Source organism: Colossoma macropomum, unplaced genomic scaffold (genome assembly GCF_904425465.1).
Source record: "Colossoma macropomum unplaced genomic scaffold, Colossoma_macropomum, whole genome shotgun sequence".
In the NCBI taxonomy this organism is placed as follows: Eukaryota; Metazoa; Chordata; class Actinopteri; order Characiformes; family Serrasalmidae; genus Colossoma; species Colossoma macropomum.
The window spans coordinates 1,110,792-1,130,155 of record NW_023494803.1 but is presented as its reverse complement, the minus strand read 5'-3'; the positions used below and the strand labels follow the sequence as shown (position 1 = coordinate 1,130,155).

The window sequence follows — 19,364 nt, the reverse complement described above, 5'->3', positions numbered from 1 at the left end:
CAGAAAAAAGTGATCTGTTTGGTTAAATCTTCTTGTGGACCACTGAAGCATTTGTGGTGGGTTAGAAGTTGCTAAAGGGTGGGAACTCCTGGCCTAGATGGTTGCACTACATGGGAGCACAGTTTCCAAAAAACATGTCAGCTATTATTTTTGGCTATTTCATGAAAGACTATGGCTCAGAAAAGGTCTTTTAACATTCACATCATTTTATAGAACGTAATGCATGACTCACATCTCAGATTCTCCAGGCCAGTACAGACGTATATGATACAACTGAACTGAGCACAGTTTACAGGTGTTGTGTGCAAAAGTTTGGGCACCCCGGTGGAGTGAAAATGTTAACAAATCCTCTAAAGAGAACAAACTTCTGCATACTTTAATGCACAATTATTGTTTATTTCCTGAACTTAACATATTTAAAAAATGTGGCCTGTGCAAAATTATGGCATATTTTATATTTCATGTTTTATTTTTTTTCCAATATGTAAAACTCAGCAAATAAATGAAAATTGTACACTAAAATTAGCAGAAAACTGTCATATTTATGTTTGTCCTCTGTAGAGGACTTGCTAACTTATTTTCCAATAGAAAAAACACAAAACATGCAATTTGACCAGGGGCGCCTGAACTTTTACAACTGTGTATCACAAACTTGTGTGATTTCATACAAATTCCCAAAAGTCAGCTTGATGCTGCTGTATACAGTTATCAGCCATGCCTGAAGCCCTTCACCTTTTCTAAACACTTGGTAGAAAATAGCTTTTGAAACCCTCTATATCTCTTCAACGTCTCTGCAGTGCAGCTGAAATTCTTCTGTTGACCTCTTCACACAATAAAATCTTACAAAGCACACTTTGACACCCTGCTGGCAGCGTAAATAACGCTGCTGTTGTGACTCATACCTTTCGGATGCCTTCAGCTGGAGTGGCCACCGAGTTGTCCTGCCCCTTGTTCTTATTGATTGTCCTCCACAGCTCTGCGAAGGTACTGTCCTGCTCCAGGGGATTTGTTCCCTTCACCCTGAAGTACTCATACACCGCTGACTCTCTGACAGTACCATAGCTAAGGTCTGCTTGCTTGGACAGGTCCTGGAACGTTCTGGAAGAGAAGAGAAGCCGTTAATGATGTCAAGTTGTTGTGTGAGAGTCTCTCGAGGATTTTGGGAGAAGTCAACATTGTTAGCTGTGTGGCAGAAAGTTAATTAACATAGCGAGCATGCTCTTGGAATCACTGATGACTGTATGCACAGACATTGTTCATTTGCTGCTGTGTTAAGAAGAATCTCCCAAATGATTTGGTTGGTTAATTCAGTGCGTAAAAAGGCATTTAAATTGTGTATTATGAATAAACCACAGACTACGATATAAAACCCAAATAACTTTTTTCACAGTAGCCATGAAATGCAATTTCCACTTATTTTTAAGGTCCCCAGTTGAACCACGCATTTTTTTCTTCAGTAACATTGATGGAATATATTCCAATATAAATGTGTATGAACTGTGAAATGAACTGGGCTTTCAACTTTGTAGGTGAGCAAGCAAATTAATATTCAGCACTGAAATTAACAAGTATTTGATATTAATAAACCTGCAGTTGTGCTGTCTGTTTTATCTTGACACGGCCGTCTTTGTGGAGAGGTGTGAATTGTTTTTCACAGAAGGGGGTTCTCAGTTTAAGAACATGTCAAGGATCTGACGGAGGCTTTTTCTTAGGACCTTTATAAGAACAAATGGTAACACTTTCTATGAATGTCACCTTTGTAAGCATCTATAAACACATTCATAACATGTTATAATGCATTCATAAGACACTATAAACATAGCTATAAATATTTATAAAAATGCATTATATGTTATAGCCATGATTATTATGCATTACGAATTGTTAACATAATACATTATAAGTACTGATTATAACAAATTATAAGAGCTCATAAGTCGTATTTGTGTGCTCTAAGTAAAGTGAAGCGTACTGTACTAAAGCCTCCTCCAGTGTTAAGAGTGAGGCTTCAAGTTGAAGTATTTACTGAAGGATTTACTGAAACACTAAAACATTCACAGTAAAGCACATTACAGGCTTCAAATGGCAGAGTTTAAACTAGAGCTGCCATCAGTGTTTTACCCAATGTGGGAAAGGTAATGTTCACCACCGTTAGCTTGGTATTTGTCTTTACTTTACGCTCTCCAAGCTGGGACTGACTTCTTTGGCACTGATATTATAACATGTTATTAACACTATTTATAATGCATTATATTAACAATTCATAATGTATAATAAACATGGCTATAAAGTGTTATTCAGTGTAATTCTTTTAATAAATGTTTATAACCATGTTTATAATGCCTTATGAATACATTATAACATGTTATAAATGTGTTTATAGATGCTTACAAAGGTGACATTCATAGAAAGTGTTATTGAACAAATTTTAGAATAAACATTGGAAGATATAGGTGAATGAAGGGCAATAAGTGACTTGTTAGCGGCTCATGCATGTTGTACACCTCCACAACAATTTCAATATCGTAATATCATTATCATGACATTTGCATTATTTAAACTGAATGTTAAACATACAGCAAAATTTAAATGAAAAAAAAAACTAGACAGAAATGTAATAAAGCAAGGCCTAAAAATTGCTTATCAGACCCATCTGTAAATAGACCTAATATTCTAATGAGCTTGTGTGATTGACATATCACTCGGTCCAACTCTCCCAGCCTGCTACACCACTGTTAAACAACTAAACACAATAGCTGGGAGAAATGAGTAAAGAGGCTTTGTATATCATTGCTGTGCAAAGAAAACAAGTATCTCCATTTTTTTTTTCATCATTTCAATACAGCGACTGTTCTTTTCTTTGTGCAAAAAAATCATGGTAAGCACCCAAAGTGCTCCAACATGACTTGGAATAAAATTTTTATATTAACTTGCTTTGAAAGTTAAGAAATAGTACTTGTTTTACTGTCAGTGTTACTGCAGTGCTGAGAATGATCTCAAATAGTACCTGCTCTGTGAGGGTCCATGGGGGTCCTGACCACTGAAGAACAGGGTAAAAGGGGGCTAACAAAGCATGCAGAGAAACAGATGGACTACAGTCTGTAACTGTAGAACTACAAAGTGCACCTATATAGTAAGTGGAGCTGATAAAATGGACAATGAGTGTAGAAACAAAGAGGTGGTCATAATTATGCCTGATCGTTGAATAATCCCATCAGTTTTAAATCAAAACATAATCAGTTGATTCCACTGTCACTTCCTTATGTTGGTGGTAAAAGTCCTGTAATGTGTAAGGTCTTCTGTTCAGCTCCTGAAGGCCCAGCCAATAGGATGGTTTGCTTGGCCATATCTACACAGTTACTACCTGAAAAAATACAGATTGGACAATTTTGTGTTGGGTGTTTCTAAATCATTTTGCCACTTTCTGAAGGTCTAGAAGGCCCTGAAAGTTCCCCATTGCATTCTACTTATACAGTGAAGCAGATTAAGTATTTACTAAGTCACAGACTCACTTATGCTAATAACAAAATAGAAAGTTCTAGGAGACTCGTGTAGAGACAAGACTTCACATACTGTACTTTACTGAAAACTGTCTACAGAGAAAACTGGTACCTCAAGAATTTCCCCTGATTTTTGCCCTTTACTTCACACTGGAGATCATGAAAAGAAGGAGTGAATCGTAACTCCAGCAGAGACTATTGATTAGGCAATAAGGTTCTTAATGAAGGAGCCCTATCTTATGCTGTTATCACATAAATGACCTTGTAAATAATGACCCACTCAATCATGTACAGCTTTAAGGCCTCTGAGATCTTATTCACTATATCCTATTGTCCATTAGAAGAGCACAGGGAGCTTCACTTTAGACCTTGTTACACTGAGTTACACTTAAAACAGGTTTTGGGACTCAGTCTTGGGTTAAGGGTACATTTCAATGACAAATTATTGCTTTGGAAAACAAATTTAAAAGTATTGCATTTTAAATTGCATTTGTTTGTCACTGAGCAATGCACTCTACACTGCAGGTTCCAGTTCTATATGAATTTTTGAGCCATGAACTATTTAAATTACTGAATTATGAACTATTACACCTTGTAATTTTGCATTATATGGATTCCATGGATTTCATGTATTCCATTTTTGTTGGCAATCAGCTTGCATTTTGGGGAAAATGCAGAAAAAGGGGCACATTTCATTTACAATAAAGTCTTTTATTAACGATGTTTTGGAATCAGTTATTACAGTCGTATGTGAAAGTTTGGATGCTCCTAGTCAAACAGCGCTTTGATGATATCATAATTAAAAATAAGTTCTTGTCCTTTACAGAGATCACCCATATGCACATGCTAATGCTGTTTATTTGCTGATTTTAACACATTGGAAAAAATGTGGCCTGTGCAAAAGTTTGGCACATTTTATACTGTAGGTTTTGTTTTTTTTCCAATATGTTCAACTCAACAAATAAATAGAAAATGTGCAATAAAATGTGAAAAAACAATCTCTTAGAAAATCAACAAAACATCACTGGACATTAAGTAACATTTTATAACAATATATGTGTAAAACAATGTAACTTAAACAAAGATATTTTTATGTGCGTATGTATGTTTTATTCAATAGGTCAAGAATGTTGTGTTATTACATACAGTAAATTTTACTGTTATTATCTATCACCATATTTTTCCTCAAATGATCTTTTTCAAATAATAATCAACAATTTTCAAATATTTGGTATTCCTGATGTGTATTATAATTTTATACAGCTGATATATTATTATTTATTTTGCTTTTTTTTAATTATTTGAAAACTATGAAGTTGCAAGGGACAAACATACTGAATTCATTTTATACAATTAACTAAAAATAAGTGTTAAATAGGAACACATATTGAGTCCAAACCTTTGAACAGAGATTCCAAACATTTCAAGCAGTAGTCTACGTTATGCATGAAGTGTGAGGGAGTGGTCGGGTACCAGACTTTTTGAGTCCCTGATAGAAAGAGGATTTTGAACTACTATTGGCCCACTGATGGCAGAGCTGATGCTCCAACAGCGTTTTGCTCAGTGTTTTCTGGGCTGTCCGCTGGCGGTTAAGTAGAGTAACAGATAAAATTCCACTTACCATCACTCATTCTTTTCTTTACTTTAATTATACCTAATAAATGAGTAGTTTAGTAAGTAATTTTAATCCAGCACAGAGTCAGCAACATTTTCTATAAAATCATTTTATATCAGGCCTAGTCATTATTTTTTTCCTCTCATGTGTTTGTAATATTTGTCTAAGTTTATTCTCTAAAATTAAGTTAAGACTGTGTGCATTTGAAATTTGTTTGGGAAGATAAAAAACTAGTTAGAGCTTGTGTGCAGGACAGTAATCTGGGTGGTCCGAGGGTGGACCAGCAGTGGCGTACAGTTAGCGGGGTGCCAACCTTCTCAAGCCAGCGGACTGATATATGCTTGCTATCTGGGGTGGTGCGGAGTGGGAGAGGAGCAGGGAGTGGAGCGGCATGGTGTTGCCCAGACAGCAGAGCGGCTCTTTACACCACTGCTTTTATAGAAATTTCTGCAGGAAAAAAGTTTTTTAACATTTATGGCCCAAAGTCCCACTGCACATGAACCCTGCTACATAACAGTGGCATAAGCATGCCATAAACATGCCATCGGAGATATCATATACTGTCATTTTGTTCAGTGTATCCACTTTTTTCCTGCACCCCATGATGCTTTAAGTGACTTATAGACAGAACTTTCAGCAGAGCATAAACAGACAATAAGTTGAATGCCTATAACATCCTAACATGTTAGAAATGTGGGACTAAATAAAAATAATCAATAATCAATAATCTTCTCGTTGGGATGCTTAAATACTTGCGTGCTGATGTTTGCGGCTTCATCCATCCACATCTCACTTTAGTCAGAGGATCCTATTTATAGCTAGTGAGGTTGTGGGCTTTTTATGTCAGCGCTGGTTTAAATACAGACATTTTTCAGCTTTTAACAAGCATGTAAGAAACACTTTTTACTTTGTATACCTCACTTTTTAAGTAGTCAGAAAACTTGAAGAGTGTCTTTTCTCATTTTAAAGTTAGCATGATAGCCGCTTAGCCTTCTGCTATCCGCTCAGCCTACCCTGGTGAGGTCATAATCCAGTTATAAAGAGAATATAATGTAAACCAAAGCCTGTTAGGAGCAAACAGTGAAGTTCAACTGGCAATTCATCATCGGGTTGCATTTTATGTGCTTTTTCAAGGAGTCATGTTTACATGTGTGCTTAAGCTCTGCATGGCTGCTGAAGCTGTGCTATTTATGCTTGCAGCATTGCTGCTCATGCCGTAATTTCATCTTCACTCAGCTGTACTGACCACCACAACCTGCACCGTGTCCCAAAATGCCTCAGAAACATTTAATAGGACAAAACAATGACTTAAAAATAAGCACACTTTCTTTGGCTTTGCTAAATATGGTAATGAACGTTCACTTCCATTCCCTAATCACATATTTCAATCATAATCGTGAAATTGACAGTGGTCATATGAAAAATAAGGTAGATAACAGTGTCATGTTGCTGGTAATTGTCATGACAGATGCCATAATGTTGAGAATCATGACAGCCTAGGTCACCTGCCAAACGCTAAACACCATTTATGAGGTTTTAGTCAGATTTCAAATATGATTTTAAATGGTAATTTGATCTTGTTTTCAAAGTATTTTAGTCTCTCCCCATTTAAAGAGATAAGCCCGGTCTTGTATCTCTGTAAAGTCCCTAAAAGGACTTTAATGCACTTTAGTTAGCTGTCAAGACATTAGGACACCTATTATGACAGTTACCTGTGATAGTAATACGACACTGTTTTATTGCAGAAGAAAATGTCAGTGTTATACAGCAGGGTTCATGTAACATGATACCAACAAATCAATGTAATTTACACTAATTTACTTAACACTTTTAAGTACTTTTACACTAATTTACTGCCACAGCACTTTACTGTGTGCAATATCTCGATCCACCATGCGTAGTATATTCACTGTGGATCACTGTCAATATGTTTACCACCATTATGTGCAATTATGTCAAGTGCAAAATTTCTCCATTTATTACTGTTTATTTATTTGCTATTTTATTCACTGTGCAATACTCACTACAATACATACATTTCTACATTTCTAAATTTAAATTTAATACTTTGTATATTTTTCTTGTAATTTTTGTACATATACATATATCTTTATATTTTTATTGTTTATTCTATTTTATATATTGTTTGTATATTTCCTGCTGCTCTGTCTTCTGTGCTGCTGTAACACTGCAAATTTCCCCGTTGTGGGATTAATAAAGGATTATCTTATCTTATCTTATCTTATCTTATCTTTAAAAACCATAAACTTCATTGTTTACTTACAGGCATTCTGTCAGTAACAGGGACTTTATACAGACTTTAAACTAAAAAACACAATAGTCATTGTTATAAGAAGCCCACAGTTCTCCCTCACCTCTCCTACTCACCCACAATTAACAGATTAAAACAAGCACAAATGTTTCTATTGTTTTATTAAGTTAATTACAGCGCATATGTTGTGTTTGCGGCATATGTTGTATTTCTTCATGCATTCAAATGGCACTGATGCCATGTGGAGATAAGCATCCCCCATCAACCCAGGCAAGGCTATTTAACAGGACTCTTTGCAATTATTTGCAGATTGAATGGGCAATCTGACAGTGATAAAATCAGGACAATTACTCGATATAATTACAGGTACAGTTCTTCCCACTGTTAAAAAGGAAAAAATGGTTTTAGCACATTTAAAAAAAAAAGAAAAGGCAGGCTTTATTGTGTAGTCATAAACACTGAACCCTGCTGAGCAGGTCTGTACAATTTGAATTAAATCAAGTTCCTGTGCCTGCGAGTATGTGAAATAAATGAATAATAAAACACAGGTCAGGCATGGGTACTTTAGTACTGCTAATAATTATTAATACAAATAGCCCACAAAGAAGAGCTTTGGATAATTTTTTATCATGTAAACAGATGCAGTTGTTGTTTGAACATCACTAATGGTGTACAGAGGCTTGTTGGTCCAAGCATCACTTAAAATGCTATTTTTTAGACCATGACAATAAACATCACCCTCGCCTGTCTAAATTACGCTCAACAGGGAACATGAATTAGGAATTGGAGGAATAAATAATGGGTCAGTATGGGTCAGGAGGGGACATTTTAGAATGCTCTGCTCATGAATGAATGAGAATGGTCTAAAATATAAACTGAATTCACAAGTATTAGAGGACCTTTAGGCCATTTAGAATGCTCATAATTCATTATAAGGAGTGAATGCTCTAAAGTGTGAATTATGAGGAGTGAATCCTCTAAAGGGTGAATTATGAGGAGTGAATGCTCTAAAGGGTGAATTATGAGGAGTGAATGCTCTAAAGTGTGAATTATGAGGAGTGAATCCTCTAAAGGGTGAATTATGAGGAGTGAATCCTCTAAAGTGTGAATTATGAGGAGTGAATCCTCTAAAGGGTGAATTATGAGGAGTGAATCCTCTAAAGTGTGAATTATGAGGAGTGAATCCTCTAAAGGGTGAATTGTGAGGAGTGAATCCTCTAAAGTGTGAATTATGAGGAGTGAATCCTCTAAAGGGTGAATTTTAAGGAATTAATACTCCAAAGTGTGAACTATAGGTGAATCATAAAGAGCTAATATTAATCTGAAACAATCACTCAAAACTGCAACATACAAGGTAAAATCTATATACAATCTGGTTTTTATATACAAAGTAAACAATATAGAACTTCTTTTACGAAGGTCAGTTTTCCAAGCTTAATCTAAAATGCCCCAAAAATAGTAATGTGCACCACTGCTAGCTTAGCGCTAACAAACTATTAGAAATCCTAAGGGCAGGTGGAGGAAATGACCACAGAGGTGTTTATTTCTCCTTTTTTGACATTGAAGTCTTGACATTTATGGTCTGAATAGAAGACTTAGCTCTAATTGTCATGGTTCATTTATTTTCTCTTTTTGCTTATTTTAGTGCACCTAAGCTTTTATTTTGGACGATTCACAGTGACCCTTATTGATAAAAGGTACTTACATTCATGATCATGAAATTAGTGCCCAAATTTTACAGTGTCAGGAATCCCCAATTTTGTCTTTGGTACATCTGGGTGATCAAATTCCCATGTAGTCGAAGTGAATGTAAATTTTTTATTTAATGTGTAAATATTAATCAGAATTTACTAGTTCATTAATCCTTTAGCTAAATCTAGACCCTGATTTGCTCCTTCCAACAAATAAATGCAAAGCTAAAGTCAGCCAGCCACTTATTTGAATTTTCTGTTCCACCTTAAATAGATCAGCAGTAATATTTAACATTTGCTCCATTTAAGGTGGAATGGAAAATTTGAATAAGAAGCTGGCTGACATGTATAAGTTATAGCAGTAACCTTACTTTAACATAATGTAGTGAAGTGTATTAACACACACTTGCATGTAGCATATATGTAGCAATATTCATACTTTGACTATTAAACTCTCTGGGGTCAGAGGGCATTTTCTTGATTTTTGCACATCTTCTTAAAATTGTCTAAAGGCACTTGCACAAATATTTTACCTGTATGTTTCAAACCAGAATGCTCTGCTACTTTCCAACACTGCTGCAGCAGCTTCAGCAGCTGTAAACTCTCTGCATACCATTTCACATGAGTCTCCGATGTGGACTGAATGAAGACTGAAGGGTTTCCGGTGAGATTGTCAGTCCTTAGTGATTTCCTGAGTGTCCATTGGTCAGTTTCACACAGAACGTAGATGGACAGACAAATCCACCAATTACACACAGTAAGGGGCAGATACACTATATTGCCAAAAGTATTGGCTCGTCTGCCTTCACATGCATATGAACTTGAGTGAGATCCCATTCTTGATCCATAGGGTTTAATATGATGTCGGCCCACCCTTTGCAGCTATAACAGCTTCAACTCTTCTGGGAAGGCTTTCCACAAGGTTTAGGAGTGTTTATGGGAATTTTTATTCTTCCAGAAGCACATTTGTGAGGTCAGACACTGATGATGGATGAGAAGGCCTGGCTCGCAGTCTCCACTCTAATTCATCCCAAAGGTGTTCTATTGGGTTGAGGTCAGGACTCTGTGCAGACCTCTGCACACTATGCGCCTCAGCATCCGCTGACCCCGCTCTGTCATTTACGTGGCCGACCACTTCGTGGCTGAGTTGCTGTCGTTCCCAATCGCTTCCACTTTGTTATAATCCCACTGACAGTTGACTGTGGAATATTTAGTAGTGAGGAAATTTCACGACTGGACTTGTTGCACAGGTGGCATCCTATCACAGTACCACGCTGGAGTTCACTGAGCTACTGAGAGCCCCATTCTTTCACTAATGTCTGTAGAAGCAGTCTGCAGGCCTAGGCGCTCGGTTTTATACACCTGTGGCCATGGAAGTGACTGGAACACCTGAATTCAATGATTTGGATGGGGGAGTGAATACTTTTGGCAATATAGTGTATGTTTCTCAACCCCTTGTCATAGCCTCATAACTCCAGATGTGAGTCACGTACGATCTCGTGATACGTTACAACGGAAAGGGCGACTCTACAGATTCAGGAAATCTTTGAACTGGATTTCTGTGCTGTGTTATTGCAAAGATAGAGAAGCATATATAGAAACACTGAATTTGACACAAATTTGTGAACCCCAGAGGGTTAATGACTTTGTAATTCAGAGGATTCAGAGACATTTGGGGGAACAAACATAGGTATCAGCTATGGGTTATTTGTGGTTACAATAGGATGCAAATAACATTCAGTTTTCTCAAAACAGAAAAAAACAGCTTAGACAGTCCTTATTTGAACATAGATTACTAAATGATGAACAACCTCAGAGGTCTATGCAGCAAGAATGAAAGACTATACAGGAACCAGCCTCAATTTTTCATGAACCTGAATGCTTTCCCTTTACTAGCTCTCTATCAGAACACCTGCATGAATTAGGGTGTGTTTCATGCAAATTATATGTATAGCAGGGTAAATTGGGGGTGTCAATTGCAAATAATGGGCTAGCCTGCAGGTGCTTATTTCCAAGCAGCTGAAGCTGATTGATCTACTGCTCTCATATCAGTGCTTGTCTCAGTGTAATACAGCAGTTTCATGAATCAGAGAAGGAGAATGGCGCTCAGCTTTGATGAATAAGGGCCAAAGACTTTCTGAAAGTGCTTCGCTGAGCGGAGAGCCCTGACTGAGCAGTGGCTTTCTTAAAAGCCAGTATAGTCTTGCAGGGCCAGATGTTACCTCACATTAAGAAAGTCTTGGAGCAACCATGAGAAATCTGGGATAAATGTGGGCAGGAACTTAGACTTATTATACACTCTCAGAAAAAAGAGTAGTAAACTGTCTCTGGGTCAGTGCCCCTCTTGTCACTGGGGTGGAACCCTCAAGGCTCCATCTCAGTACCTTTAGTCAGGGAACATAACTGAACCATAATCCACTGTAATGATATGTTCTAAGCTGTACTGACTCCACACACCCCGTCTCGTCTCCAGGCTTTTATTTTACTGTTCTGTTTTAAAACATTCGGTTATGAAAAGGTACAAATACGAACTTTTCACCTGGAAACACTTATTTGAGGTTCACAATCAGACCTTAAAACCACTGTTGGAGCTTTGAGGGAACATTTACACTGTTTGTACCTTGATGAATGAAAAACGTACCTGAACAGAACCTTCATTTCTAACAGTGCAGCGGGAACAAACTAAGAGTGAAATTTCTAAACCAGTCCAGCATGAATGTATGAAGAGCTCAAAGTAGAGGGTGATGGTGGCGCTCGTTAACACTCTACAACAGGCTCGTCAAGCCTGTCAGTAGCCCACCAATGTAATGTAAGTTAGCATGGCTGAAAACAGTAATTAAGCATGCAAGCATGAAAAACACACTACTTGTGGCAAAAATAAACATGACCTCCTAGCTAGCTAGCTTGTTTAGCTTGTGTTATCCATTATGCTCCAGATGCTAAAATAGCATGAACCAGAGGAATCTGGGGGCGAATTTCAGAGACAGCATATCCCTGTTAGCTGTAACTAACGCCACAATCCAACACCTCATTTTAAGATCACATCTGGTCTCATGTGATTTAGAGCCGGTCAGTGGAGTGCCTCGGCGTGCTGTGCACTCGGAAATATAACAGCGTGTTTGCAATGCCTAAAGCACTCATGCTCATTTCAAGTTTAAAGCTGGGGAGAATAATTAAAAGCTCCCGCTGGACTCCTGCACTCTAATGGTGCAATAAAATGCAGCAGAAGGACAATACAGTTATAATAGTAGTAAGAAACAGGCTAATTACAGCTGTGAGGACATTGAAAGCTGCTCCAGCCTGCACAATATAAATGTATAGGAGGTGTAAATGCTATGTTCGCTTAAAGAAACAAAGTGGAAAACAAGATGTATCTTAAAAAAAGATTGACTAACATTGCCTATATTTGCTGTTCAACCTGCTCTTCTCTGTTAGCCACATGATGACTCAACACTGGCGAAAATTCTGAGATTCAGAGACAGAAAAGTCTGTTATAAACTACTTTATTTAATGAGAGAACACAGTAGATGGGAATGTCACACATCATACGGGCAGATTAAACCCTTACAATTACAAGCTTATTACATACTAAGGCTTATTATACAGTAACTAAAGGGACTTCACTGCAAACTGGTTGAGCTATTCTTAGGTTATAGAGGCTTATTATATACCAAGTAATTACAGAGATTCCAATGCTAACTGGTTAAGCTTTCCATAGATTATCAAACTGTGTTTAATAAAGTCTGGCTTTTTAAGAGATTAACAGTAAAATTAGCTTTTTCTCAATGATGGTAAAAATTTGTAAAATTAGTTGTTTAACATCTTACAAATACGGTCTTTTACTGTAATTCGCAGTTTCACAGGTTAAACCAGTTATTCTGACATACAGTATTTTACCAAAATAATAATATCAGTAACAACCATTAAAATGAATGTAAATGTTTGTGCAATAAAGGTGATTTGCTTTGTGCATTTACATTTTTTGCAGTGTTCAGTGATAGAAAACACTGCAGCTGATTCTACATGCTTACATGTTTCTCTCTGGCCAACATGAACATGTTTGCACAACAACTCATCTCGAGGCAGATTTAAATAATCTTAACTGGCCTTCTCCAAATTCTCAGAATAGACACTTGGCTCAGTAAGGTTAAAATACATTATTGTCCAAGTTAAGATTGTATTAGATTTAGATGTATTTGCTGCAAGTAGAAGGTAATGTTTAATAAAATTTGTTTGCACTTGCAAAAGTGGTATGTATTGTAACCTTATAAGAATACAATAAACTCCTTCTTATAACATTATAAGACATTATAAGTCTTTCTAAGAACAGGACTACATCCTTCTGAGATCGGAATAACTACTAAACAACAGAATGACTACTACTTTTATATCTATCAGCTTAACTAACAAACCAAACAACTCAATACTCTATTTTCTGAATCAACATGTGACAGATGAGCACAATGGTCAGTTGGTTCAGTGGTGACAGAATTACATGGTGGATATCATTCACACAGGTTAGATCAAACTAGTTCCCACTAGCTTCACACTATTAAAACAAAACCAATCCAGATAAGGGTTTATAATTCCAACCTTACGTTCTAATGATGGTAACAGTGCATTAGCAAATCTCAAAACAGTGACAGGAGTGATTTGAACATGCAAGAAAAGGTACTGAGATACAGGCAGCCATGAAAGAACAGGCTTAGAATAAAAATTCAGTCTCACGGCATTATAAACAATAACATTTAGCTAGCATGACACAGAAGCGCAACTAATGCTACATAATAAAGGCACTGAAGCAGAGAAAGCAGCTGGATTACAGTCGATACTTTATTAAGATAGTTTCTCAGATTGTGAAAATGGAGTGAGTTAAGGAGGTTAAACACAGGGTGATTTCTGCTGTGGGGCCTCCCATCGATACCTACGTGTTCAAAGTCAGAGGTTTAGCATGGAGGTTTACTGCAGTTTACATCACTTACAAACTACAGACTAATCATACATACATCATCTAAACCGCTTATCCTTCTGGGTCGCGGTGGGGTGCTGGAGCCTATCCCAGCTGTCATTGGGCGGGAGGCTACAGACTAATCAACCATTTCAATTAGTTTTGCCCTTTATTTTAAGCATCGTAATTGTTGCATACAGCACTTCTGTCTTTCAGACCAAAGAAAGGTTTGGTATTTAAAGCTGCTGAAGTGGTGCAGATAATAATGAAACTGAAACACAACCGAGAGACGCAGGAATTGACTTGGACTCGCAACTCGAAGACTTTAGACTCAAACTTGTGATTTGGAAACTCGAATCTCAACTCAGACTCGCATGCCAAAGACTCGAGACTCGACCCAGAACTTGAATCTAAAAACCTGATTCGGACTTACACCCCAGAGACTCGAGACTCAAATCGCACCCAAAAGACTCAACTCTCCACTTAGATTTGCACCATAAAGACTTGAGACTCGACTTGGACTTGCACCCCATACACGCGAAAACTTGGTTCAGACTTGCACCCCAGAGACTTAAGACTCAACTCGAATTCGCACCTTGAGACTTGACTTAGACTTCCATCCCAGAAATTTGAGACTCAAGTCGAACTGGCACCCTGGAGACTTGAGACCCGACTCGAGTCTTCAGGGTGCCAGTATGACTCAGACTCGAGACTCGACTTGGACTCGTACCCCAGCAACTCAAGACTTGACTTGGATTCACACTATGTAGACTCAAGACTTGACTCGAATTTGCATGCTCAAGAATTGAGACTTGACTTGGACTTGCATCCCAGAGACTTGCACTCTGGAGACCTGAGACCTGACTCAGACTTGTCCGGAGACTTAAGACTCGACTCGGACTTGAACCCCAGACACGATTCGACCTGGATTCGCACTCCAGAAACTTGAGATTCAACACAGAAACAGTAAGTTAAAGAGTTAAATACTGACAGCCAGCAGAAGCATTTCTGAAAGATAATTCTACTGTGATGGAAGAGAACTCCAGGTAGGCATACCGATCTTCAGTTATTTGATCCATCAGTGTTTCTGAGTCGAGGCCCTGATCCACAGTTTAGTGTCCTTTCCTGTTCTAATTTGATCAAATATGGAATCTGAATCATAATTGAATCTACAGTTAATTCAGTTAAGAAATTAGTGAATCGTTTAATTAGTTTATGAGCTGAATCAGGTGTGCTCAAGCGGAGAAAACTCTGCAGATCAATGGGTCCCCAGAAATGAGATTGGGAACCAATGCAGCATGGCATTTTTCATATTACTGCACTACAGACTTTTAGATCCTCTCTCGTCGGATTCCACAAGGCAGAGAGAGTCTTTTACAAAAAAGAAGTAGCAATTTAAGAATACTTAAATCAAGATCTCATTACATGAAGGAAATGAAGTGCAATCTAGGCAGGTATGACTGAAGAAAATTAAGTAATGCAATGATATTCACATAAATCAGCAGCATATGAGAGCTCAAAAGGTCTAAAAATAACCAAAAGCAGATTGAAACACTATTTGGAAAAAATAGCTACAAGATACAAAGGGCTCATATCACAGAAAATTGCATTGCATTGCTTTTAAATGAGACTTTGATGTACTGTGTAAACGGTCCAAATGGCCACTTCATTGAGTCCACCTCCTTGTATCTACACTCTTTGTCCATTTTATCAGCTCCACTTAATATATAGGTGCACTTTGTAGTTCTACAATTACAGACTGTAGTCCATCTGTTTCTCTGATACTTTGTTACCCTGTTCTTCAGTGGTCAGGATCGCCCCAGGACCCCCACAGAGCAGGTACTATTTGGGTGGTAGAGTGTGTTGTGCTGGTACGGGTGGATTAGCAGTGCTGCTGAAGTTCTTAAACACCTCAGTGTCACTGCTGGACTGAGAATAGTCCACCAACCAAAAATATCCAGCCAACAGCGTCCTGTGGGCAGCGTCCTGTGACCACTGATGAAGGACTAGAGGATGACCAACACAAACTGTGCAGCAGCAGATGAGCTATCGTCTCTGACTTTACATCTACAAGGTGGACTGACAAGGTAGTAGTGTCCAATAGAGTGGACAGTGAGTGGACACAGTGTTTAAAAAATCCAGCAGCACTGCTGTGTCTGATCCACTCGTACCAGCACAACACACACTAACACCACCACCACCACGTCAGTGTTACTGCAGTGCTGAGAATGATCCACCACCCAAATAGTACCTGCTCTGTGAGGGTCCATGGGGGTCCTGACCACTGAAGAACAGGGTAAAAGGGGGCTAACAAAGTATCAGAGAAACAGATGGACTACAGTCTGTAACTGTAGAACTACAAAGTGCTCTTATATGGTAGGGGGGGCTGATACTATGATGTTACTATGATGAGCTAAGCTGCAAAAACAGATGGTTGTGATGCCACTATAAACATGCTGAAATATTACTGCTCATTTAGACTAAAGAGATAAAGAGTGTTGTTACTGCAGACGGTCTGTAACAGTGTTATTGTAGTGGGGAAAATGATTAAACATTGTGCTGTTCCTGTCTGTCAGGAAGCAAATGTATAATTTCAGCCTTTCAAAGGATCAAGACACCCGAAAGGAGTAACAAGTTTATTTTTCCTGACATTTTTGACAATTCCGGTTTATTAAACTCAGTTTGAATGTAATTGATTGTTTTGTACATATCATCCTGGACTTCTTCTGGAATAAGACACAATGCCAGCGCTTGTGAAGGGGTCAGCCAACATGAGCTGAATTCATTTACAGATATCCGACTAAAAGGCACAGTACTAAAACTGCCTGTTTAATTCTTATGAATAAAGTGAGGTTGGAAAATTGTTATGTAAAATTTTATGATGACTGTTTTGGTGCATAAATCCACACATACTTACACAAATACACTCACATGCAAAAGTTTGGGCACCCCTAGTTAAATTACCTGTGTTTTTGGTGAAAATAAGGCTACACATCCTGTACTGAGACACACATCTGCACGTTTTCATGCACAATTACTGTTTATTTGCAGAATTTTACATAGTAAAAAAAAACATGAAATGTGGCGTGTGAAAAAGTTGAGGCACATCTTGTATTGTATGTTTTATTTTTTTCCAATATGTTAGACATTGCAAATAAATAGAAATTGTGCACTAAAATTAGCAAAAAATGGCCATATTTTAATTTGCTTCCTGTAGACGATGTATTACAAAACATGTAATTTGACTGGGGTTCTTCAAACTTTTGAACTTCACAGAGATAAGCACTCAGGTAACTCACCGTACTGCGTTGTCCATGCGAGACACGGTGAGGTAGGCTGCCAGGTTTGCCGTGTAAGACGAGCACACAATGAGTGTGAAGAGCCACCAGCTGCCCATGGCTATCCGCAGAGCCACTGAGCTCATAATGGACTCGCCACCTGTAAGGTGAGAAGAACATATATATATGGTTTCTCACCATCATTCTTTCTTTGAGCTGCTCAGTTTTTGCACATTAGAGTCTTCCTCTGAAGCAGGGGTCTTCATTTTCAGCCCTGGAGGACTGGAGTCCAGCACGGTTTAGAGATTTTCATATTCAAACACACCACATTCATCTCATCAGTTAATTACCAGGTTTGGAGATCAGCAAACTTTGCTAGACTCCAACCCTTCAGGACAAACTGATGACCCTCACTTTACAGTCTTGGTCTTCCATACTTTCTCCTGAACCAATAAGTTTCCACACTGTGTATTTTTTCTCTGTGATTTGCCCAGTGTTTATTTCTTTCTGATGTACTGTCTGTCTATTTGTTTTTGCCTCTTGGCCTGTTTGTTCAGCGACTGACTGGACTGTCTAGCCCTGCAATAAGTTTCCACTTCTTCCTCATCCTTCTTGTCCATGGCTTCCAAACAATGAGCATTGTAACAGCAGACCTTTGAGAACTTCATAAGTTCATGAAGAAATGATAATACAGAATATGGACTTAACTAGAATTGAATGCAATCTGTGTTGTACAGTAGTCTGTGGTGCAACTTTGTGTTTCTCAGCCTCATCAGTTTGACCGAGATCATGATTTTATACTATTTTCATGTTTTTGTTTTGTTTACCCACCATGCATCATGCAAATACATCATAAGCTCCGATCACATTACAAGCCTCATTTCTCAAATCCGATTTTTTGCTCAAATCTGATCTCTCTGGCACGATGGTTCACACTCGTTTAGGTAAGCGATTCAAATCTGTCATTAATGTGACGAACCGGCGTCCTGAAATGACCCTCATGAGCTCATCCTACTCAGTAACGTCACGTGAATGAATCACGTTCATCATCAGCACAAACTAACGAGCAGAACGAGCTTCGCTGAGAAGATCATTAACTCTGATCAGCTCTCAGCTTCATTATTAGAGCGAGACGAAGGAGAAAAAGGTGAGATGAGCTGCTTTTCCACCGTTTATAGGCTTTAGCTTCTGTTCGGCGCTGCTGCCATGGTAACGCTAAATGATGGCGAACGCGAAGTGGAAAAAAGCACATGAATTCCGATCTGAGCATCACATTAAGGTCACATGGCCACGAATCAGACACATATCTGATCTATGACCACATATGAAAGTGGCTCAGGTCGGATTTGAAAAGATCAGATTTGTGTCCACACAGCTCTGAAAACATCAGATCTGAGTCACATTAGGGTAAAAAAAATCAGATTTGTGCCACTTCAGCCTGGTAATGTGAACGTAGCCATATAGTCACTAGAAATCCCTGTGGTGCCAACCAATCCTGACGGCTAGCCCAGCCAATGATCTATCAGCTAATAAATACCACCAAACTAGCATTGACGCAGCTCTCTCCTTGGTTGCCATTAAAAAAAAAAACAAAACAACAATGCTATCTTTACTTGGCACGTCATGGACGCCAGAGAGATGTTTTTACCCTTTCAGCCAGAAAAAAAAGCAAACTGAGGTAAGGAACCTAAATAGGCAGCTACTTTGCTAACTGTAGCTTTTAGCCTGTTGTCCTTCTCATCTGAGTAGAAGATAATAAGTCATTTTTGTCCTTTGAGATATACTTTCTCTTCACTGTAGTGATGTTTTGACAGATTCTACAGTTATACTGCTCTAATATGATATTCAGCTTTCTAGCATTACTGTTAGCTACAGTCATATGCATAATAATAATAATAATAATAATAATAATAATAATAATTTCTACTTATACAGCACTTTTTGTGCCGGTGGCAGCTCAAAGTGCTTTACAGACAGGTGATAAAACATAGTTATACAAAAAATCCTGGGTATTTATTTAGAATCATAAGAAAATAACACAGATCAAAGTAGAAGATAAA

The 19,364-nt window shown here is 38.0% G+C and overlaps 1 protein-coding gene across 1 annotated transcript in view; it reads right to left on the bottom strand.

Annotated features, from left to right (window-relative positions):
- The window catches only part of grid1a (glutamate receptor, ionotropic, delta 1a), a 644,001-nt gene that overhangs the window by 19,791 nt on the left and 604,846 nt on the right, over positions 1-19,364 (bottom strand). The window contains exons 12-13 of the mRNA XM_036593689.1: positions 17,326-17,464; positions 903-1,098 (exon numbers count right to left, since the gene is read on the bottom strand). Of these exons, the coding sequence (XP_036449582.1) occupies positions 903-1,098; positions 17,326-17,464 (335 nt within the window). The remainder of the gene's footprint in view (positions 1-902; positions 1,099-17,325; positions 17,465-19,364) is intronic.